The 25048-nt window shown below is 33.7% G+C and overlaps 1 protein-coding gene across 3 annotated transcripts in view; it reads left to right on the top strand.

Annotated features, from left to right (window-relative positions):
* Positions 1-25048, top strand: part of Memo1 (mediator of cell motility 1) — a 123901-nt gene that overhangs the window by 88124 nt on the left and 10729 nt on the right. For 2 of the 3 annotated variants that reach the window (XM_074049454.1, XM_020181877.2), the window contains exon 6: positions 22810-22886. In XM_074049454.1, coding sequence (XP_073905555.1) covers positions 22810-22886 — 77 coding nt within the window. Of the gene's footprint in view, positions 1-14557; positions 14701-22809; positions 22887-25048 lie in introns of all 3 variants that reach the window. The other variant, XM_020181875.2, reaches the window with a different exon arrangement.

The raw sequence follows: 25048 nt of genomic DNA, 5'->3' as shown, positions 1-25048 counted from the left end.
GCAAGGCTAAATTTGAGGGAAGGGAGAAGTAGTCTCTGTCTTTGATGAGTGAAGTGGCATTGAGTATTGACACATAGGAGGAATTTTTAGTGGTTAGATTTGCACATGTTAAATACCACTTGAGTATATATATATTGCACTCTCTTGCATGGTAGTTTCTGAATCTGTTCTCTATCTAGAGTACCCATTCTGCACTGTATCTCCTGTGCCAAGCATGGCACCTGGGCAAAAGGTTTTCAGTCATTAATTATTGAATGAATTAATAATTGTCTTTCTTTTTTTTTTTTTTTTTTGTGGGACTGGGGTTTGAACTCAGGGCTTCATACTTTTTAAGCAGGTGCTTCAGTGCCTGGCTCTGTCTTTCCATTTTAATACTTGTAAGTTAAGTAATTTTCCAAAAATGGGATCAAATATTCTTTTTTAATTACTTTTCATGTCATAATGTATATCCATGCCATTTTATTTATTTAATTTTTTGGAGGATTTTTTGAGACAGGATCTTGCACAGGCTGGCTTTGAACTGGAGATCCTCCTGTCTCAACCAAGTGCTGGGATTACAGGCTTGTACTACCACTCCTGGCTCCATGTCTTTTTTTAATCCATTTTATTGGCTATACATAAGAAGTACCAATAATTGAATGTGGTGGAACATGACTGGGGAAGACTAAGGCCAGGAGGGTGAGGAGAAGTTCAAGGCCAGCCAGGGCTACATAGTTCCAACCTGTCTGGGATACATAGTAAGAATCTGTCTCATAAAAGCAAGCAAGCAAATAAAAAAAAAGTTAGTAGTACATGTCTTTATAATACTTTTTAAAAATCAGTTCTTTATCCTTTAGCTTTAAAACTTTATCCCTATTTTTTTTTACAAGTCATTGTACGATCATTAAAAAAGTAATCGAGATAGGGTCTTGTGAACTATTTGCGTGGGCTGGATTTGAACAGCTGTCCTCCTGATTTCTGCCTCTGAGTAGCGAGGATTACAGGCATGAACCACTGGCACCTGGTGTTATTTACAACACTACCTTTAAAAAATCTAAAATTTTTTTGTCTTTTTTATTAGGGTGTATTAAGTATACAAAATAACGGGCTTTATTCTGTCATTTTCATGCAGTACATAATGTTCTTCAGTCATAGTCATCCCCAGTACCTGCTCTTGTTTCTTCTCTGCTCACACTGAGCGCTTTCCAAAAAGTCCCTGTCTATTTTCATATCTTATTTTTCTAATACAGATTGCACATGTGAGAGAAAATGTGATATTTGTTTTTTCTGAGTCTGACTTACTTTGTTTATTATAATGATCTCCAGTTCCATTTTCCTTCAAATGATATAATTTCATTCCTTTTTATGGCTGAATAATGCTCTAGTGTGTGTGTGTGTGTGTGTGTGTGTGTGTGTGTGTGACATTTTCTTTAGCTATTTATCTGTTAATGACACTTGGACCAATTCTATAATTTGGCTATTGTGAATAGTGCTGCAATAAATGTGGATGTGCAGGTACTTCTGTTGTATGCTGACTTTGATTGCTTGAGACACATACCCAGGAGTGGTATAGTAGAATCACATGACAGTTCTATTTTTAGTTTCTTGAGGAACCTTCATACTGATTTCCATAGTGTTGAACAGTTTATATTCCCAAGCAGCAGTGTATAAGAGTCCTTTCTCTCGTATCCTCACCAGCATTACTTGTTTGTTTTCTTAATGATTGCCATTCTGGCTAAGGTGAGATAGATTCTCAATGTCTTTTTGATTTGCATCTCCCTGAAGGCTAAGGGTGTTGAACATTTTTTCATGTATTTCTTGCTCACTTGTACTTTTGTACTGCTCAGTTCATTTGCTCATTTACTGACTGGTTGATTTGTTGTTCTGGTGTTTAACTTTTTTGAGTTCTTTGTATATTCTGAATATTAAGCCCCTGTTGGGTGAATCGCTAGCAAAGAGTTTCTCCCCTTCTGTAATTGTTCCCTTTGCTGTGTAGAAGCTCTTTAATTTGATGCAACCCATTTATCGGTTCTTGCTTTTATTTTTTTTCCTGAGCTATTAGAGGCCTATTCAGAAAACTGCTGTGTATATCTGTATCTTAGTATTTCCCCTATATTTTCCTCTAGTAGTTTCAGAGTTTTACATCTTACATTAAGGTGTTTGATTTTTCTTGAATTGATTTTTGTACAGAGTGAGAGACAGGATCTACTTTCAGTCTTGAACGTGTGGATATCCAGTTTTCCCAGCACCATTTGTTGATCAGGCTGTCTTTTCTCTAGGTTATGTCTTTAGCACCTTTGTCAAGCATCAGGTGGCTAACTGTGTGCATTTATCTCTGGGTCCTTATTCTAGTCCGTTGGTCTGTGTGTCATGTGTTTTTGTTCCTAGATCTCTGTAGTATAATTTGAAGTTAGGCATTGTGGTACCACCAGCATTTCTCTTTTTGCTCAGGATAGGTTTGGCTCTTGTGGGTTTTTGTGCTTTCATATGAATTTATGGAATGCTTTTTTATTCTGTGAGGATTGTCATTAGGATTTTGATGGTGATTGCATTGAGTTTGTAGATTGCTTTCAGTAGTAGGACCATTTTCACAATATTAATTCTGCCAATTCATAAACATGAGAGGTCTTTCCATCTTCTAGTGTTCTCATCAGTTTCTTTCTTCCATGTTTTATAGTTTTGATTATAGAGGTCTTTCACCTCCTTGGCTAAGTTTATTTTTTTATTTGTGTGTGTGTGTGTGTGTGTGTGTGTGTGTGTGTGTGTGTGTGTGTTTATTATGAGTGGGATTGATTTCCTGATTTCTTTCTTAGCATATTTGTTATTGATATATAGAAAAGCTACTGATTTTTGTATGGTGATTATTATATCTTTTCTGATTCCATTCAACCAATTTATTACCAGAGAAAATTTTTATAAATACGCCAAACCATGTGTATACAGTTTTGCATGTATAAGTTTATATAAATGTACAACTTATACATTTTTTCAACTAAACCTTTAAATAAGATCATATTTTATGTATTTCAGACTTTTCCTTTTTTCATATATTATCTTTAATACTGTAATTCATAAAATTTTTTACTACATGTAATTACATTTGAGGAAGATTAAATTAAGTTAAGATGTATAGAAACTCTTTCTTGAAAAAATTAATAGCATAAGATCACAAGTCTCATCTCTTTTGCAGTTTACTGTGTTCAGTTATCTTTTTTCATTCTTATTCAGTTTTTGTTTGAAAATTTCATTTCCAGATGGGATGTGGAGGGAAGAAGGGTGGGAGGAAGTGAAGGCAGAGAAATCTTGAAAGACTAAGAACTGTATGTGTCTGTACCACATAAATGTTTTCACACCTTCAAATCTTCATTTTAAATTAATTTGCCCAATAAAATCTACTGTGTTGTGAAATATAATTCTACAAGTTTCAATGAGTAGTGCATCACTATGGTCCAGATGCAGAATAATTTCTTATTTTGCCTTAGTTTCATTGTTTTTTATACAGAAAAATTTGCAGAAGTAAGAAGATGCTTGTAGTAACTTTGAAACTGTTTGAAAAATATGACACCTTGAAACTGTTGATAGCCAGGCATGGTGGCATTTTCCTGTAGTCCCAGCACTTGGGAAGGCAGAGGCAGGAAGATTGCAAGTTCTAGACCAACTTGTGTATATAGTGAATTCTGGGCCAGTCTGGGCTATTATAGTGAGACCCAGTCTCAAAAAGCAAAAGCAAATGCATAAATAAAACAAAACAAAACCCTAACAAAAACAAAGAAAAAAACCCAAATCCAAACTATTCATGATCAGTATATGTTACAATTTTGTTACTTGCAGTATTTCAAGCATAGATAACTGAATGTATGGTACCATTTATTTAATTTTGTTCTATCTTCTATTCAGTCTTAAAGGTACATCGTTGGTAGGATTTGATAACTCTGATGTACTTAATTATCATTTATTTCGATTAATTCTTTATGTGATCATTTAATACAAATGAAATAAAGACTTTAGGATATCTTCTCTGACATGCTTGTTTTCTTTATGTAGACCCAGTTTTTTTTTTTAATCTATATTGTTGTCTGTGGAGAACGTTTTTTGGCAGTGTGGGGATTGACTTTAGGGCCTCACTCTTGCCGGGTAAGTGCTTTATCACACAGGCTGTACCTTCAGCCTTTTTGCTCTAGTTAGTTTTTAGTCTTGTGCCTTTGCCTGAGTTGGCCTTAGACTGCTATCTTAACTACCACTGACTCCAAAGTAGCTAGGATTTCAGGTGTGTAACAAGTCATGCCTGCCTTGTTTGTTGAGGTTGGGTTCTGCTAAGTTTTTTTGCCTGGACTGACCTCAGACTGTGATTCTTCTACTTCCCACATCCTGGGTAACTGGGGTTACAGATGTGAACCACCACACCTGGCTTGTTCTTTGAGATAGGGTCTTGTTAACATTTTTTTTTTTTTTTTTTTTTTTTGTGCCCAGGCAGATCCCTCCCACGTCTCTCTTCCAAGTAGCTGAGATTTTAGGCATGAGCCACTGCTTTTGGCATCTGTTAATGTATTTAATGACCCAGGTAACACTTAAGAGAAATTTAACAGTTTTTAGTCTGATTTCACTATTTAAAACTTAATACTTTGGGGTGATTTGAAGAAAGAATTTCTTTTACATTTAGTTCCTTCCCAGGAATCTGGGAAAGCAAGACTTTCCAGTGTCTCTTTTAATCATAGATCAATAATAATGTATTTTCTATGTGATAATTAAGTAGGCTAATAAAACTCATATGGCTTTGAAATGATCATTTTCATCTTTTATTATGTTTTATAAAAATATGATTGTTTTAAGTGTCATTTATTCTCAAAATTCTAAAATTTTGGTTAATCTGAAAATTTCAAATGTTAGAGCTACCTACTTGTACCAATCAGTATACAAGGAATGACAAGAGAATACAAACATGAGCAAATATTGTCTTTTTCCTCATTTTATACGCTGATAGGAGAGATAAGAAATGTACATCAATGACTAAATAATTCAAAATGTAGTAAATACAGTTGAAGAATTTATTTGGGAAGAGAGAAAATAGCTCAGTTAGGGAGGCAGAGATAACTCAGAAGGAAGATGGTATTTGAATGGATTTTGAAATTGGCTACAATTTTTACAGAATGGGATATAAGATTTTCAAGGAAAAAAAAAGTATAAGAGTAGGAAAGCCTAGTGTTTATTTTATTTATTTATTTTTTTATAAAATGTTCCTTTTTATTTTTTTTTATTCCTTTATTCATATGTGTTACATTGTTTGGATCATTTCTCCCCCTACCCTAGTGTTTATTTTAAGAGGAGAAAATTGGTATAGTTTGGAGGAGTTACAGATGCTTAGGCTAGTATCTGAGATCTGTTGTAGACGCTTTTTGTCTTGTGTGCATAGTTACATTTTTTTTTCAATGTATATGAATGCTTATGTTGGGTATTGGTCCTACTGGCTCTGTGCTACCTTGCATTTTAACTACGTTTTCACACATCTATGATACCCAGCTGGAGCTGGAGGCATTTCAGGAAGTGACCTATAGAGACAATGAGTAGGATTAGGAAGTTGGAAGTAGATTGCCACCAGATTATGGAAGACATTGCATGTCATTTCAAGACACTTGTATTTTATTCCGTGATTTGTATGGTGCTAATAAGAGTTCTCAGTGAAGGGGGCAGGTGGTTGGAACCAGCATAGTATTGCTCCTTGATTATTAATGGCAGTGTGGAGTATGGATTAGAGTTGCGAGAGATTGATAGAAATAGTTAAGCAAAGAAGTGTTGGAGACTTGAACTACAGTAGTAGCAAATGGGATAGCAAACTGAACAGTCAAGGGAGACCTTTAAGAGTTAGAATCAACAGGATCCTACATAGAATCCTATATATACAGAAACATAAAATGATTTCTGTCTGGGGAGTAAGGTGAGTTGAAGTGAGTGCAAGGGTTAGGTTAGAATGGTATTGCCATTCTCAGTGATGATGAAGCCTAGAATGGGTATAAGTTTAAGAGAACACAAGATGTTAGAAATACCGATTTGTTTTTAATAAAATTCTAGAATTTCTCTATAACCCAGACCATGAACTTGGCCAATTTCTGATAAGATAATCTTGCTTCATAACAGCTTCAGATAGTTGAGTTTTTAAAATAGTGCTTAGCATGGTTCTCTTGTACCTGAAATATGCCCTTCCTTAGAAAATGTTTATTGTCAATATTCCTCCTTCAGTGTGAATTAATCTTTGAAATTAATTTTAAGAATCTCATTAGATTTATCTAACTGATCAAACAGTAAGGTTTTATAATGACTTAAGTGACTTAAATGCTAATTTTAGTTGACTTATTGATAGTTTAAATTTCTTTTTCCCCTGCCCAGTTCTTTGACTCTGCCTGATATTTCTGGATTTTGGTAATTCTTTCTCGAAGTGAGTCAGAGTATTCTGTTTCAACTCTATATGCATGTCCAGTGGGTCCAAAGGTGAATTTGATCAAGAGAAAAAGAAATTCTTCCTTATAGGTTTCTCTAAAACTCTGCAGTTATTGTTCTTTATATCACTTTGCCTTTAACACCTGTCTCGAGAATTCCACAGCCACCCTTGTGTTTGGTGACTCTCTTCTAGGACTAATAAGACATAGAGGCATTGTTTTAGCATCTGTGGTTTAATAAAGATATACACAGCATATATATGCCTGGAAAGTGCACAGTGTTTCTGCCCAGAAAAGTCTACTTTAATATTTAAGACCTGGGATTTTTTTATTGGGAACAGGTGATGTAGGCAGTTTTTCTTTGCAGCTAGCCACAGCTACCATAATTTCAGACTTTCAGAAGGAGAGTGTTTGCCATAAACAACCACATTGTTTATAAATAGTCATGGCACTTTGGCATAACAGAATTCAGTGGCCTAAGTTGTAAAATGGCATTATCAAGTAAGAACTATTCTAAAAAAGCAAATTCCCAGATGTTACTGAGGGGCCAGTCTAAAGATAGCAGTATCAGGCCTGCTGTATCAAGTCTCTCATGAAGCCATTCCCCTTTCTCATTTCTAGACTCCCATACTGCCATTCCAGCTCTCTGGGTTTTTGACTCTCCGAAGCACCATCTTAACATATAGGTTGGATTTGTACTAGATCTTAAGATTTTACATTCCTTTCTGATTGTGAGCTCAGTGAAGGACTTCAGATATGAGAAATGCTCACAGGAAAGTAAAATTTGTTCTTCTATAGTTAGTCTTTAAGAGAATGGAATGGCTTAACTCCTGATGTAAAAAGAAGCCTGAGATTCTCTACCTCTGCCCAGTGTAATGGTACTCACAAGAGCAGAACTGTTATTGTGTGTTTTTCTATGATTTTTATACTCATCAAGTGTTTCTACATGTCTTGGAGTTAAATCTTATTTGTTCTCATTTATTGAGAACAGTATGTTGGTTCTCTGTGCATCAGTGGGAGAATGTTTTTCAGAATTATAGAACTCAAAGGGGCTCTGGAATATTAAGCAAAAATTCCTTGTTGATGGTATTAGAACAATTTAGTATGACTATGAAGAGGATGCACAAAATATCAAAAGACATTTGAGAAGATTAGAAAATATTTTATTTTTATCAGAATAAAGACTGTTTTGTATTTACTACATGTTGTCGCTCTCCCCGCCCCCTCCACTTTTTTCTAACTAAAAGTGGAGACGAGAGCAAATCACAGTAGTAGTACTGTGGCAACAGTCTTGACCCCTTAGGATTAATGATAGCTTTCTTCTTGGCTTATTAGCAGAGGTGCTGTTTGTTAGGAGTTTTTCATTCTTCCAGATCTTGAGAGACTCAGAACTACTTTTAAGATTTTTGGGAAAGTAGAAGAATTTATACAGGAAAGGAAATTTGCACATTCACCAATAATGTTCAGTAGAAAAATGTTTAAAAAATAAACGAATAACTATCTTTAAGCAATATGTCATCTAACCTCAAATATCAGGGTTTTTTTTTGTGGGGGGCAGGGTATCAAGGTTTTGAGCTCAGGACTTCCCACTTCCAAAGCATGTGATATATTTCTTGAGCCACACCTCCAGTCCATTTTGGTCTAGTTATTTTGGAGATGACGTCTTGAGAACTGTTTACCAGCACTGATCTCAAACTGTTGTCCTCTCTCTCCTCCCGAGGAGCTAACAGTGCTGGTGTGTGCCACCAGCCCCTGGCTTATTGTCAGTTTTAAGGTTTCAATTATTTATGTCCAGTAATTTTTAAAAAATACACTATCATTTATATTTTCTTATCACTTGGAAAAAGTGTGTGTGCTTGTGTGTGTGTTTAGGCAGGTCTGTCTAGCCCAAGCTAATTTGGAACTTACTATGTGGCCCAAGTTGACCTCCAACTTGAGCTCAAGAAGCCGTAGTCCTCCCAGAGTTCTTGGAATTGATTGCAGGCATGTACCACCACACTTGGCATTACTTGGAATATCTATATTAGAATCCACATTTTTATATTAGAATTAGAATTTTAACATTGGAATGTGAGTGTTTTCATACTGTGTGCCAGTAAGAGCATTGGTGGTAATGGTGGATTTGTTTGTTTTTAAAAAGGATACTCTACTATGCTATTGGTTCTGGAATTTCAACTTGTTTTAGTCTGTTTCACATCTTGGATATATGTATTTTCTATAGCATGGTTTAAGCTATAGCATAGAAAGGATAAAATGTTCCTCTTCATTACTCCAGCACCCACAAGAGCCCTATCAGGTAAGTGTTATGAATTTGATTTTTACACATGACAAAATTGAGGCATAGGTTGGTAAGCCGTTGCAGGTGGCACAGCCTGTAAATGGCAAAGATGGATTTTTTTTCTTAACACTTTATTGAGGTATGAGTTATAAACTGTAAGAATCACCAGTGTAGTATTCAACACAGTGATATTTTAGTAAATTCATAGAGTTGGACAATTCTCACTGTTTAATTTTTGAACATTTTCATTACCTTAATAAGAAACCTGGTGTCCATTTGAGGTCAGTCCATGTGCTTACTCTCAACTTCAAGCAGCCATGGATGTGCTTTCACTATCTGGAGTTGCATTTTCTGGGAATTTCAAATAAATGAATCATGCAAAATGTAGTCTTTTGTATCTGTCCTTTTTCAGTTAGGTTTTTTTGAGGTTCATCTATGTTGTAGATACTTGTATCAGTAATTCATTCTCTTTTATTGCAAGTAATTGTTGTGTTATATGAATGCACCACATTCTGTTTATTCATTCACCAGTCGGCGGCAGTTACATCATTCCTCTTTTTGTTCATGAATAACATCACGAACATTCTTAACATGGCTTTGTGTGAGCACATGAGTTTCATTATTCTTCAATAGGTGCTTAGGAATGGAACTGCTGAATTGTGTGATAAGTCTGTTTTAACTCTTTGAGAAACTACCAGGTTTCCAAAGTGACCGCACCATTTCGTATTCTAGGAAAGGCTCACGGTGTTCCCCACTTCTCTAATCCTGCCCAAGCTGTTGTTAGTGTTCTGATGGCAGTATAGTGTAGTCTAATTGTGGTGTTAATTCGCATCTCCCTAAGGACTAATTATGTTGAGCAATTTTTCATATGCTTCTTAGTCATTTGTATATTTTTGTGAAATATCTATTAATATATTTTGCTCAATTTTTATTTGAGCAATTTGTCATCTTACCGAGTTGTAAGAGCATTTATATATTTGATGTACCTGCTCTTTTTTAGACATGATTTCAAAGATTTTCTTCCTTGTATTTTTTCTTTCTTTCTTTCTCTCTATCTCCTTCTCCTCCTCCTCTCTCCCCCTCTCCTCCCTTCTTCTCCTTTCCCCCTTCCCTTCCTCATTTGGCACTACAAAAAGTTTTAACTCAGGATCTGGTACCAGTGCTCTAGCACTGCAGCTACATTACCCCAGTCATTTGCTTTCATTTTTCAGATAGGGTCTCACACTTTTTATCTGGGTTGGCCTTGAACCATGATCCTCCAACTTATTCTGCCTCCTGAGTAGCTGAGATTACAGGCCCACCATGTCAAGTCCTTTTTTCTTTTTTAAAGAAGAACAAAAGTTTTAAATTTTGATAAAATCAATTGTTATTTTTTCATATGTGGATTCTGCTTTTAGTATCATATTTAGAATTTTTTGCCTAGTCTAAGATCACAAAAGTTTTCTCCCTTGTTTTCTTGTTTGAGTACAAGTCAGCCAAGTATAGCCTGTGGACTGACCCCCTTGGGTCTACAGCTTGTCTTTGTAAATGAGGTTTTCTTTTTTTTTTCTAATGGAGTATTTATTTAATGACAGAGGGAGGGAAAACAAATTGCTTACAAAAAGTAGGTAGTGGATGACTTCACTTTTGATTAAAAATTTAAAAGGTGTATACATATATACAAAAACCTGGAATGTTATGAAACAAAATACCAGTAGTTACTTCTGTCCAGTGTGTAAATAAGGTTTTATTGGAATATAGTCTCACCTAAGCATTTACACGTTGTTTCTACTTACTTTCTCTTTGTAATGTTGCATGGTTACCTTAGAGACTGTATGAAAACCTAAAATACTTGATGGTCCCTCTAGAAAGATGTTTGCTGACCCATGTTCTAGAAAAACTTCAGTTTTACAGTTGTAGAATACAGTTTGAGTTAATTTTTGTGTCTGGGTGAGGCAAAAGTCTAAATTCTTTTTTTTTGCATGTGTATATGAAATTGTCCTAGTGTCATTTGTTCAAAGTCTATCCTGTATGTAATAACTCATATTTCCTTTGTGCTGTCTTCACAGTTTCTTTGCCTTTGGTTTGGAATAGTTTGATTACTAGGTGAGGATCTCTTTGTGCTTATCCTACTTTAGGTTGGTTGACTTTCTTGGATTTGTAGGTTTATGTTTTTCATGAGATTTAGAAAGTTTTCAGCAATATTTGCTCTAACAGTTTTACCGTCCCCTCTTTGGGACTTCCATTGCACATGCTTGTGTGCTTGGTATTGCTTCCAAGTCTCCAAAGGTTCTTCTCATCTTTCTTCAGTATTTTTTCTCTGTTCTTATAATTGGATAAATTCTCATTTATTTTTGTTGATTTACTTTTTATTTTTGAGTTGGTGTCTCACTATGTATCCCAGGCTGGTCTTAAACTTTCCATAATCCCCTCAGCCTCCCAAGTGCTGGGGTTTCAGGTGTGCATAACTGCACCTGGCCTTGTTTATTTTATCTTTAACTTTATTATTCATTCCTGTTGTTGTAACAGATCTATTTTTCAGAGCATCTAGTAAATTTTTCATTTCAGTTATTGTACTTTTTAATTCTTAAAATGTCCACTTTTTAAAAAATACTTTGCATCTTTGTTCATATTCTGTTTGTTTGGTCAAGTCATATGTATTTATCTTTTAAAACATAGTTTAATTCTTAAAATGTATTTATAACTATTTTGAAGTCTTGGTCTGCTAAATCAAAGAGCTGATCTTACTCATTTACAGCTTGGCTACCTACTATTTTTTATTTCTCTGAGCATGGGTCTTAGCTGTTTCTTTGCATGAGTTACAATTTTTCTTTGGATTGGACACTTTACATAGTAGTGTAGTAACTGTGGATTCTGATTTTTATTCATTTCCCCCTGCAGGTTGTATTTATTTATTTAACAACTTGCATGCACTTTAACTGCAGTATCTGTTTCTCCTTCCAGGGGCTGCATACTATTGATGTGTCTGTTCAGCTTTTTAAAAACTTATAATTTTTAGCTTGGCTTTCCAAGGAATTGCACCTGTGATTTCACAGTTTAGTGCTTAACTGTAGATTATACCTAAACACTTTGAGCCAGTATGGCTTTTACTCTCTTCTGATAGATTGTGTGTGCTTTGGGGAGCACAAAGTTCAGCGTTTTCATATCTGCCTGTTTTCCTTTCTATTGGGTTGTCTTATGTCTTTCTGTGTGTGTATTCATGTCCTTTCCTTCCCTTCTTCCTTCCCTCTTCCCTCCAACCTTCCCTTTCTTTCTTCCTTCCCTCCCTTCCTTTCTTTCTTCCCTCCCTTCCTTCTCTCCCTTGTTCCCTTCCTTCCTTGGCAAGTGCTCTACCCCTGAGATACACCCCTGGCCCTGCATGCAGATTTCTATCACAGGGATGTGTGGCAAGCTTGATCACTCTCGGGTTTTTCCTCTGCACATTCTCAGGCTCCCAACTAACTGACATTTTTTTTTTTCCTTTAGTGAGCTTGGGACCTTTTGGGTCTCCTCTGCACATATGTGTAGCCAGGCTAGTCAGCCAGGCTGTATGTAAGGCAAAAGGCTTTTTTGTCAGGATTTGTGGAGAATTTGCAAGTCCCTCTATGGTTCTCCCATTTCCAAGATCTCACTCATCCTGCTCCAAGGTTACAGCAGCTTCAGGCTAAGAGAAGTATAGGTTTTCCCACTGTGTGTGACTTTTTTCTACTCTGTGGTCCAAATCCAAATCAGTCTTTTGGCAATGAACCTGTTTGGTTTCATAGTTATTGTCATTTTGATGTAACTGTGTCTGCGGAGCTGTGGTAGGGGCTCAAAGCAGCTTCTGATAAAATGGTAGACTTCTACTGTTGTTATGAAAAGTTCTGTTATTTGTCCTTAATAAAGTCAGCATTTTTTTCCTTGGTTGATTTAACAGCACAAATTTTTTTTTTTTTTTTAAGATTTTAAAGAGTTTTATAATTATTTTCTGGAGGCAAATTTTGTACTTCACTGGGAAGTACAGCCTCAGAACTAGCAGTCTTACATTTCAAAGCCAAATGCTCTTTTCTCTAATTCATGGTTTGTCTGTGGAGTTAGAGGAAAAAATTACTTTTTTGAAAAAGAAAGATGACAAAGAGGGTTGAGTGAGTAAGCCTTGATTCAAGCCCTAGGTTTCTACTGAGGATCAGATTTTTATTTTTGTGGAGACAGATTTATAAACTCAAACTGAAGCTAATTGAAAGTTTTGTGGATCTTATGGAAGAGTAGATTTGTTTCTTTAGGAGTGAATCAACTATTGTTGATAAAGCACCTTCTATATTATTCTTTGCTTAAAAACAATTTTAGACTTTGTAAATATGATCATTTTATAGGTAAAGAATTAAATTCTCAGGTTAGGGTCTTACTTTTACTCATTTGTTTGTGGTAGGGATACTACTTGAATCCAATTCTTCTGGTTTCTCCTTGTTCTATGTATACTTTCTGTAACTGCTTCCTTACTATATCATGATTACTTGCTGGCTCTTTTATGTTCTTAGTGTATTTATTTATGAAGGTAGTCCTTGAGATTAGACTAATTCTGAAATTTTTCCTAGAAGCTGAAGTTCTTTTCTTTCAATTAATAATCACCCTTAATTAAATGAACAGCCCATAATTGTTCTAGATAGTTATTAAGCAAAGTAGCAAGAGTTACAGAATAAGACATCCCATGGCAGCTTCCTCTGCCAGCTTCCTTTTTTTTTCTTACTCCATAGATGCAGATTCTGCACAAGAAGCCCCTGCATTGCAGAGGGACTGGAGATCTGTATGATCTGTTTATTTCGCAATTGACAAGGGTAAGGGGGCATTTAGGGGGGAGGTGCTTGGGTGCCCTAAATTTAGCTGTATGTAGACTAGCCAAAATCTATTTGGGATTACTTAAAGTTAGTATTTTCAAAAACCCTTCTTTGAATTCTGTTTGTCCTATATCAGTTAGGTGTCAGAATATCATATTAAAAAGCAGTTATTATGATTTTTTAAAAAAATGTCCTGTTCAGAACAAGTCAGACGAACATGATTCATGCTTCTAAAATTTTAAATCTAGGGTCATTGAGAATATAAATAATGCTGTATATATGTAGGTAAAATTCCACTGTTATAAAAATTGAAGATGTTTTGCATAAACACAGACATCATAGCTATTCTTTATTAATCTGCTTTATTCCTTTTCCATAAATTTGTCAATCTGTACAGTACAAAAGGGATATGCCATAAATACTGTGGGTAGGTGTGGTGTCTTTTTCTTGATGCTAGAAGTTTATACTTCCTTTAATTCTTTGTTTACTCTGGATACCAATGAAATTTTAGTTGTATCTTGAGGCTGGCTTGTATCTGATCTTTAGAATAAGTGTAAAAGTGCAGTTGATGAATCTTATGGGAGCTAGGATCAAGTTTTGCAGTTTTCACTTGGCAGGTTTATAGAATAAGTGCCAGAAATGGTTGTGTTTAGGTAGGATAGGATTAAAGTAGATGAGGAAGAGTTTAATGCTCTTTCAAATTTCAGAAGAATTGGGCAGGCAATTGTAGCCTTAGTGGGTAGTTGAGCAGTTGGTGATGGACTCATGGGCTTATTTTTATTTTGAGGACTTTATCATACCTAGTACTAAAATAGCTTTGTTTATCTAAAGTAGTGTACGTTTCTGTAACTTAAATAGATATCTTTAGTATTCTTTATTTGTCATATTTTTAAATCAGCTGCTTTCAACATTTAATTTATATATTTTAAGAATTCAACAATAATATTATATATTATAAATTATCATTGCCACTGTTAATAAATATTCCACTTTCTAGTGCCAACACATTCAGAAAACTATTTTATTCTTAAACATCTTAAATGACTTTTTTTATATTTTTTTCTGTTTTCTTTAAGCCATAAGGATGAGTTTACCATTATTCCTGTACTGGTTGGAGCTCTGAGTGAGTCAAAAGAACAGGAATTCGGAAAACTCTTCAGTAAATATCTAGCGGATCCTAGTAATCTCTTTGTGGTTTCTTCTGATTTCTGCCATTGGGGTAAGTTCTAGATTTTAACATATCACGATAGATATTATATGCTTGCGGTTAAAGGTATCTTTTCACTCTAAACTCTGATTTTCAGTTCTTTGTCACTATCCTTTTAGAAGCAATGTTTAAAAGTGAATAAAACACTCTTTTGGTCATTTAAAAAGGGTCAGATTTATAATAGTGGATTATGGACTCATTTCCAAAGGCGACTGATATAATTGGATTCACATTGTGAGGGCATCCTTGCTTTAGACACTTACGTTAGTGGAGTTAAGACCTTTTAATAACCCCATTTCCATGTAGGTGTGTGTGGTGGATTTTCTGCAGTTAGTTTTGGTGGAAAAAACAAATATTCTTTGTATACCGTAGAAGAGCATTTGTATATTATGCTGGTCCTCTCCCAGATTTCCTTTTTTGTAATTAGTCTCTTCCTTTCTCTTTTGGTGATTGCTTTTTTTCCCCACAATTGCCTTTGGTTTAGATTTGCACTCCAAAGATTGTAACATGTTGGCTATTAGTGCTGTGGTCTTCATTGATGTTGGATAAGGATAAGGACTCTTAAGTGATTTTTGTGAATTAAAGGAAGTAAGGGTGCTTCACAGGAGGTGAGACAGTGTCAATGCCTCTTTTAGTAAACTGTGTTTTTGCATTCTTCAGATGCTATTTGCTCTCATTTTTTCATTACTGTTCCAGAATTTTTCTAAGTTTTATTTCTCTTAGGACATCTCTTTGATCCATTTATTTACTGCTTTAAGGATGCTAAATCTATTGACTCATCAGCTACTTTATTATTATAAGAAAACATAAAACATAAGATCATAATTTTTAAGAGTGCTAGAAGGCCAGAAAAACATCCTCAGTGAGAAATAAGGAGTCCTGGCTTCTGACATGACTTACTCTTTGATTACCCGAATTGGTTCAACATTTATCTGGCTTGGTTAGTTCTTCTCTTGCATCCCTCTCTGAATGACCTTAAAGTTGAGATCTTGTCATGTCTTCCATGTTGGTATTGATAAGGGGTGTGTGTGTGCGTGTGTGTGTGTGTGTGTAAGGCACTGATTCTCCACTAGGTATGATTTTCTTCCTAAGGAGTGTTTGACAATGCCTAGACACATTTTTAATCTGATCATCAAACTGGGGTGGGGTTTGAGGGATGGTGAAGTTGCTGTTATCAAATGTATAGAATCCAGGAAAGTTACAAGTAAACATTCTTAGGATGCACAGAGCAGGTTCTCCCTGCTCCAATCAAAGAATTGCCTGGCCCAAAATGTCAATAATGCTGAGGTTGAGAAAGTAAAATTTAGTATGTACAAATAGCTAAGCTTCTTTGTGAACCTCCCTAAGAAGTTCTCAGGGTTCTTAAAATAACTAATTTTATTGGCTAATTGGTATGCTACTTTTGGCAAAAGTAATTTTTTATAGCTGTAAATATATTACTTAGATCTGAGGACCCAGGTATATGCTTAGAAAGGAATTTAGAAATTTAGTAATAGTTGATCATAGAAACTAAGGAATATTGTTACTATAAAAAGAGCTGCTGTTCTTAGTAGTGTGAATTTGTGTTGGTAACAAAATATGTTTTTGTGTTTTGGAAATTAAAATTTTTGAAGCAAGTGCCCTATCCTTCTTCATTTTGAAAACTCTTATGACTCACTTGATTTAAATAATTAGTTCCCCCGAGACTGTTCTTCAGAATCTGGGCTCTTTCTCTAAGTTGACAACTTATGCAACCACAACATAAATCTGCATTAAACATCCTAGACATTTTAATATTGCCATTTCTATGGAGTAATTAATAAAGAATTCTAAAACAAACCCTACTCCACTATGTTCAGCTATAATTATTAAGAGAAAAATAAATTTTTTTTATATTCTACCTTGATTCTCAGAAATTTATTTAGGCAATTTTGTCTCCTGATTTCTTGAAAATTTTGATATTTAAATTGTAAGAGGATTCCAGATGATAAGTGTACAAAAGAAAAAAGTAACTCAGAATTTCCAAAGGTTGAGAAGTAGTAGCTATGAGATTTATCCAGAGGCTAAAACACACATATTTACCTTTGGTGGTTTGGTAATGGAGCTTTTCCAAGTGTTCAGATTGTAAGTTGTACCATCATTAACAATACTCATTAACTGTTGCTCTGCTAGTTCTTTCTGAGAAATTTGATGGGGTTTTGGGGGGGGCGGTCAGTAAGAGTGACATGTGGATAATATTCCAAAATTAATCATGTCCTTCCCTCCTTGATGCCATAGTAATAGTAATTGTCATTTTTGTAGAGATACACTTTCTGTTTTGCATGCCTAATGAAGTTACATAACTTACTGGCCACCTTTGGGTTAAACTATCTAGTGGGGAGCTAAGTTTCATGTTTCTCAAATTTATGCTCCAGTGGTATTGGGCATCTTTCCTAAGTTAATGAGTATTTTAAATTGTCAGTTCAAAAATTTAGCTTCTCATGAAGACAATACTTAGTGTTTTTTTCTTCCTTAATTTTTGCTTTGAGACAGGGTTTCACTGTATAGCCCAGATTAGACTTGAATTTGTGATCCTTCTGCCTCAGCCTCCTGTGTACTGGGGTTAGAGGCATGTCGCATCATACACAGCTTTCTTTCTTTTTTAAAAAGTGATATACATATTGTTCTTTACCATAAAAAAGCAGTCATAACACTGAATTATAAAATGTCACAGGAAAGATTCAATTCCTCAAGAAAAACTTAAAAGGTTCATTGAGTTAGGCTCTTAATATATTTGACAATTTTAAATAACTGATATTTGAAGAAAAATCATTGATTATGGTTCCCTTGACATTAGGCTACCGGCAACGACTACATTTTCATTGGTTGTCTATATTTTGTCTGACTTTTACAAAAAAGTAAAGTGAAAGGATGATGATAGAGATACTTGGGAGTCTTACATGTAAATTGGAAATATTTTTCCTTGTTGATCTTATTTGTTAATCTGTGTCCATTATAAGAATGACTTTTTTGGTGGGGAGCAGTATTGAGGTTTGAATTCAGGGCTTCACACTTGCTAGTCAGGCACTGTACCACATTAGCCCTTCCACCAGCTTGGTGATTACTTTTTTAAAAAAATGTATTTTACTTTATAGATGTTCATTTTTCAGGTCCCATTTAGTTTTTATTTAGATTTGAAAGGAGACATTAGAGGGATCAAAGTAGAAAGACTAAACTACTCAGAAGTTTTCTTTTTGAGTGACACAAGGCAAAGGAGAGACAGGCACCTAAATGCTGTAATCTCCTTCCTGTCACTTTGAATGAGTTCTCTAGAATGAAATTCTTGCCCTTTATCTCATCATCAGTCTTATACATATGAAAACATTAGCACCATGGGATGAAGTTTATCAGGTAGCAAAGTGATCCTACCTTATTTCACATTTGCAGCTAGTGTTTGATTTGTACCATGCTTAAGTAAGTTGTCTCCACACTTGGTGTGTTTACTAAGTTCTATATGATGTAGGCTGGTTCTGTATTAAGAGAAATTTGTCTGGACTTATTTTAATTTTTTGGATTAATAAAATTTTTATTTTGTTTTCCCAAGTTTCAGTTTTAGTCTTCTCCATACTATTGCTATTATTACTATTATTATTACTGTTTACCTTACTTCTCTATAATTTCTATTTCCAAATTTAGATTATTGGCAGCTTTTATTGTAATAATTTTTACTTAACTTTTAACAAAATTCAAAATGAAATTGGATCAAATGGACATAGATTCTTTAAAAGTGGAGTTACCGCTTCTATTTGATATGCCTTCATGGTAGTTTTACAAATCAGTTCCAATAAATTTTCTTGGTAAATGCTTATGACATATTACATTCTTGTTAAAATATAAAGTTTACTGTAACCTCTTTAGCAGTTTTGAATTTGTCTAGGTTTATATAATTTCTTTTTTATAAATATGGGCCACTTATTAAAAGTAGCCTTACCCTAAATATTTATGAAGTTTGTATCATTATTCATATTTCTTCTCTCATGTATATATTAACAAATTATTGTTCATGCGCAGTCTTCTTCATGTTAGTCTCTTGAATACAAGGACATTACCATTTTCTAAATATTTAAGTTGATTTCAGTGCAAGTTAGTTAATTCCTGAACTATATCTTACTCAAGTCTTTATATTTGTCTTCTTACATCTTTATACTTCTCATTTTACAAATTTAGGCTTTTGATCTTTTGCAGGATAAAGATAAGGCTAACACATTATAACTAAGACTTCAAAATGAAAGGATGATAGCACTCAGTTTTCAAAAATGTTTACCTTATTTGATTCTACTTAGATAATATTTCCTGTATGAGACATTTTTTTCTTTTAGTGTGATTTCAATTATGAATGTTCCCAGTTTAGAACCTTATTGTTGAACTGCCTAATAATGTAGCTTATGGATTTTTGTGAGGTTTCAAATGTTTAAAAATGGCTTAACATCTAAGTTAAGTATATGTATAGTAGTATAGTTTTTACTGGACATATATCTGAAAGTCTATTTCAGTGACTTTCATTGATCCTTTGGAGCTTTATAGATCACCTTTTCCCAGGTCATTGTTTATTTCTGCAGTCCAGTGAATAGCTTAATGTTGAGGTATTTATTTATTTATTTTTTACTTTTTGTTTTGAGTTACTTAAAAAGTAGTGTTGGTTCTTGTATCATTCATCGTTGTTTGTCCTCATTAGTTAATTGTTGTGTGTTAAACAGACATCTCTGGAGCTTACTCTCCACACTCTGTGAATCCACTCATTAATCACCAGTCACCTTTGGAAATGGGAAAATTACTTACCTGTATTTCTTTTTCTCAGAAAGCGTGCTCTGGAATGGATTCACAAATGAGCTACCCTCCTTCCCTCAAAGAGTAAGGTTTCTGCTTTACAGGATTTTTTTCTTGGGTTATTTTTCCTCTCACCTTTTGAATTTGAAAAGAACTGAGGGAAGGCACCTGAAGAAACTACTGGCATACTCACTAGGGGAGTTCCAAAGCTTGTCCTGCCCGTAGGGGCTGTGTCAGTGGCTCTTAAAGCTAGAAAGCTCATACTTGGAGTTGAAACAGGGGCTCAGAGAATCCATTTTGCCAGTGTACCTTCTGAAAGGATAAGTTTCAGGTAAGTAATTTTCTCTTCCTATGTGATATGCTTTATTCATACCTAGAAAAGTATGCAAGTCCAATTCTTCAGGTACAAATATAACTTTATTTCTTCAGTTAGATTTGTAGCTTTTTTGAAAGTCAGAATTGCAAAAACTTATAGAATAAAGTATATTTGCACATAAAATTCATGAAATCATAATTTATTTAAAATACTTAGAAGGTACATTTATGATCATTGTATTATGCTAGTGCTGTCATTTCCTTTTTGATAAGTGAAATCTTGAGAAACTTATTTTTTTAATAATAAAAAGGTAGAAAATGGCTTTTGAACTCAATTTCCAAGCCGTGATTGACATGTGTTTGTGTGTGTGTGTGTGTGTGTGTGTGTACATACATATATAACTACATACATACATACATGTTCAAGTAAGGTGGTGGCAACTATTTACTTCAAATTAGATGTTGTGTGTATACATATTGACCAGAATGCATTATTCAAATAATGTTTAAATATTTGTACAATTTTTGAAATTTTTATTAAACAGTATCAACTATTATAAGTAAAATATTCAGTGTAGTAGATATAAATACTGTGGGTTTAGCATGTTCATTGATATGAGCTATTCAAATATTTCTGCTTGGTTTTTCAGCTACTAAATGTAAGGTGCTTATAAAAGAGCAACAAAAAGTAGATAGCAAAATATCAAACATTTGCTGAAATTGGTTTCCTGTATACACAGTTCAGTATTTTAAAGTATTTCAAACATGCTATATTCTTCAGAAGTAGTTTTTAAGTGAAATTTGCATAGAAAATTGTCTATACAAACAAGATAGCACTTAAAATATCATTATACTTTTCACTTACTGTCCAGACAGGGTTGCCCTGTGAAACTACAGCTCTGAACTTGGAAATATGCAGAAAAAGGACTGTTACAAAGTACACGCAGTTTTCTTTGTATCTGAGAATAGCAAATGTGAGAATCTGTATCTTCACATAAGGCAATTATATATATATCCCAGTCACAAGGCTTATTGACAGAAGCTAAAACAAACAGCTGTTTCCAGCAGCAAGGGGAAAGAATGCAGTTCAGGTTCAAAGAATCAAGAAATAAATTGTCTTGATTTCCTCCAAGAATATGATTCTTACTATAGTGACAGTGAATCAGAATTTTCCTGGGTAAGGTATTCATTTAATCATTCATTTGTTTCACAAAAGGAGTTGGGCATCTTTATCAAAAGAACTTTGAGATGGAAATAAAAATTAGTACAAGTGAGTGGAGTCATTAAGTTACCGTGACTGAACTTTAGATGTGGCTTTGAGCAGCCTTCTGACAACCACCTGGCAAAGGGAAAAATGGGTGAATTTTATAGTTCCCATTATCAGATACTTTTCATTACTACATATAGTACACACCTTCGTTGAAGAAAACTAAAGCTATAACTAGCTCTTAGTTTTGACAGGAAGATCTGATTTATTATTTAACATAGAGGCATTGATAAGTTGTCACTCTCATTAAGAAGTCTTTTAGTTCAAAGACTGTACATCTCATAACTGTGGCAACACGCAGTAATCTATTGTTACATTCAGAAAGCAGATAGTATTTCACAGTTGCTCAATTCTAGGATCTCATTAGTTACAGGATATAATGATTTAACAATAGCTCTTGGGGGGAAATTAACAGTTGCTATATTGAGTAATTGTATATATTAATGTATATGAAAAGTTAAAATATGAAAATTAAGGGAATATGGTATATTTTAGAGAGAAAATGTCAAAGATGGTTAGCATCAATAGCTGAAATGTTAAATTCTAGTTGGCTTTTTTTTTTTTTTTTGGTGGGACCGGGTTTTGAATTCATGGCTTTCAAAAGCAGGTGATTGAGCCACACCTCCAGCCGAGGTGATTTTTTTTTTTTAAAGAGACATCCATGCAGGTTTTATAATTTTGCACTAACCATTATTTTAACATAGTATTTTTAGTGAGATTAACAGAAAATTTAAAATTGCAATAATCTAACAAAAAAAGACATCTTTTCAGATGTGAAAATAATAATTGCATATGTTAGCGGTGCTCTGAATGTGAAGTCTAAGACACATAGGCACGTGTATATGATTGGTACGTCTAATACCATTAGAAGTGCATTTTGGTGAATCTTTAAAAATAAAGAAATGTAAAAGAAATGAAGAAAGGCATTGCTGAAAGGTAGATTTAGATGTATCTGAAATACATCATAGGCAGTTAAAAATGCACAGTTATGACTATTATTAACTTTTGGATTTCATGATTATAGTAGGAACCTTTGTTTTCTGTCTTCTCTCTAAGCTTCTTCCATTTTAACCTCTTTGTTCTTTGAAGAATATCTAAACATTGACTATTTTATGCTTGTACTCTTATTGAGATTTTATGTCAGGGTAGGACTGTTTATTTATTATATTCATCCTTTTGTGTATCCTGTTCACATCCTGTAAGTCATTTCTATTGATATTTTTCCAAGTACCATAAAAATGAGGTACTTTTAAAAATTGAGATTATAAAAATCAGACAAGCTACAAGTATCACTGACTTACATTTTTTTTTCTATAATAGAGACAGATCTTTGCATTTGTACAGCCAAGAACTCAACTTTCATTGATTTGTTACGCTGAGATAGTTTTTTAAACTAAATTTTCTTGAGTCATCTTCTTTGGGTTTACCTTTAAGTATAGACTGATGTTATGTTTAACAGTGCTTCTAACTTTTAAGTTGTTTTGTTTCCTTAACCTTATATTGCTGGTGACTTTTAAGGTTCCTACAGTATGAAATAGTTTTTAACATCATAAAACACTGGTGTATATCATTTCTTTATTACTTTCCCAAATATGCCTATTATTTTTATGTTGATGGCTCTTGGGAATGCTTATCTCAGAGGCTTGAGCTGTGCCTTGCCTTTCATGAGAACTGAAATTATTTGGTAAGCGCTTGCTTTCTTTTTAGCTTCTAATTTTTCCCTATTTTATTTTGTACATGATATTTGTTTCAAGGTCAAAGGTTCCGTTACAGTTACTATGATGAATCCCAGGGGGAGATTTATAGATCCATTGAACATCTAGATAAAATGGTAAGTGTTTCAGGTGTGGGGTTTTAATGCTCTAAGACTTTTTCTTTAATTTCAGATTAGTGACTTAAGACTGATGTGTTAAAATATGTTTCCCTATCTTTAATTAGAAGTACAAAGTGCAATGTGTTATTGGGTATGGTGGTGCATGCCTATAATCTTAGTACTCAGGAGGCTGAAGCAGGAGACTCTTGAGTTCAGAAGCAGCCTAAGCTACATATTGGGACCCTGTCTCAAAAAAAACAAACCAAATCAAACAGACAAACAAAATGCATTGTGTCTTCACTTGAATATTGACTATAAGATTAATTCTTATTTTATTAATAGAAATTTCTTCATCATTTTATTTGATTAATAAGAATATTTTTAAATGATTATATTGATAGATTTTAGTTATTTTTGAAGTGTCTTAGCTTTAGGGACAATAGGAGATCAATGCCATTACTTGCTATTAAGATGTAGCAATCATAGCAGATGATTTCTATTTGATGGCTATCCTAAATGCTTATTTTGACTCTTTCTGAAATGTGTTATTTCTTACAATTTATTAAGTAGCTTAGTATATTGTTTTAGGTTTGGCTTGTTTGTAGGCAAAACTCTTATTCTTGAGTGATGCTGAAGATTGTATGAATTAGTTAATATAAGACTGTGTTCTATGGCAGAAAATATAAGGAGACATGAAGTAAAAATAACCTAACATTTTAAATGTTTGATTAAAGTCATTAATTTTTCAATTGCCTTTTTCCTTCTGGAAATAATGGCATCATAGCTTTATGATGACTGGATGTAGGAATTCCAGTCTGTGTAAGATTTAGCTTACTTAATTCTTGGCTGCTACACTAAGGGAATTTTTATAAATATTCTCTTTTAAAAATTCCAGGCATGTTTAGTTTAGAATTACATTTGACTTGTGTCTTCATGGTTATCAGAACATCTGAAAGTGAACTAACGTTTAGTGAAATTAGTAATTTTAAGCATAGTAAATTGAACTTTTGTAAATTTGTATATTTGTTATATTTCTATAAAATCTCCTGTAAATCAGATTGCTATACATTGAGATTTTTTTTTTTTTTTTTTCATTTCTTACTGATCTTAAGCGTATCTGACTTGAGGTTTCAAGTTTCTATTACCGGTAGCCTGTGTTTACTAAGAGAGTTTTTAAAAAATGGCTTAAGAAAATAGAATTACTTTTATTAATACACGTAATTTATTTTTCTCTCTCTTCTTGTCCTTTGTTCTTCCTATAAATTCTTAGTCTGTTATTTTACTTTATGGCCATTTGGATTTTTCATAAATTGAATTTTAATTTGTTCTAAATGTAGAATTTGAAAATATAATTGTATTGTTACCTTGCCTAGAAGTATAGTAAGCATTGATTCTTCTGTGTTATTTTTTCTTGAAGTAGTGTGGTTCTTGAAGTAGTGTTTTAATTTTTAAAAGTCATGCAAGTAATTTTAGTGTCTGCTTATAAACAAAAGACTCAATATAGCATGATCATTGCTAATTTGCTCTGTGATCTTTGATAGATTATTCCAGTTCTCTAACCCTCTGGTCCTTTTCCTCAGAAAAGACACTTGAACTAGGTGATCTCTAAATCATATTTAAATCTTATTAGCCTATAAGTCTATGATTTCTTCAAATCAACTTTATACATATGTTCTAGTATAAGATTATTTACTCTAGATTAGCTGACATAATTTGATTAGGAATCTGGATCTGAACCTACACATAGACTATGTCAGAAAGTATTATTTTATAAAAGCAAAGAGTAATGAATGCAAATTATTGAAGACATTTTATTATACTTAAACTTATCTTCATTATTACTTTAAATCCAATGATTAATATCTGTAGATTTTTTTGAATTTTAATTTATTGACTTCATGGTATTTTCATTTTTTTGATCAATTCCTTTTTGGCTTCTTGTACTAATCTTATTCTGAGGTTTAGTTTTCAGTAACTTCAGAAAACTTTTCTGATCCTATCATCATATATTTTCTTCATATAGCAAACGCTTAATGACTGTATTCTTTGTTTCTGGCACTGTGTGAGGTATTAAAAGTACCATGACTTAATGGAACTGAAGACCCACGCTTAAAAGATTTACAAAGAAGCTCTTACAATATATAGATGTGAGAGATATTTAGGTGGTAGAATGAAAAGGA

Source organism: Castor canadensis, chromosome 12, assembly GCF_047511655.1.
Source record: "Castor canadensis chromosome 12, mCasCan1.hap1v2, whole genome shotgun sequence".
Classification (NCBI taxonomy): Eukaryota; Metazoa; Chordata; class Mammalia; order Rodentia; family Castoridae; genus Castor; species Castor canadensis.
Note: the sequence above shows the minus strand (reverse complement) of the source record. Positions and strands in the feature narration are given on the sequence as shown.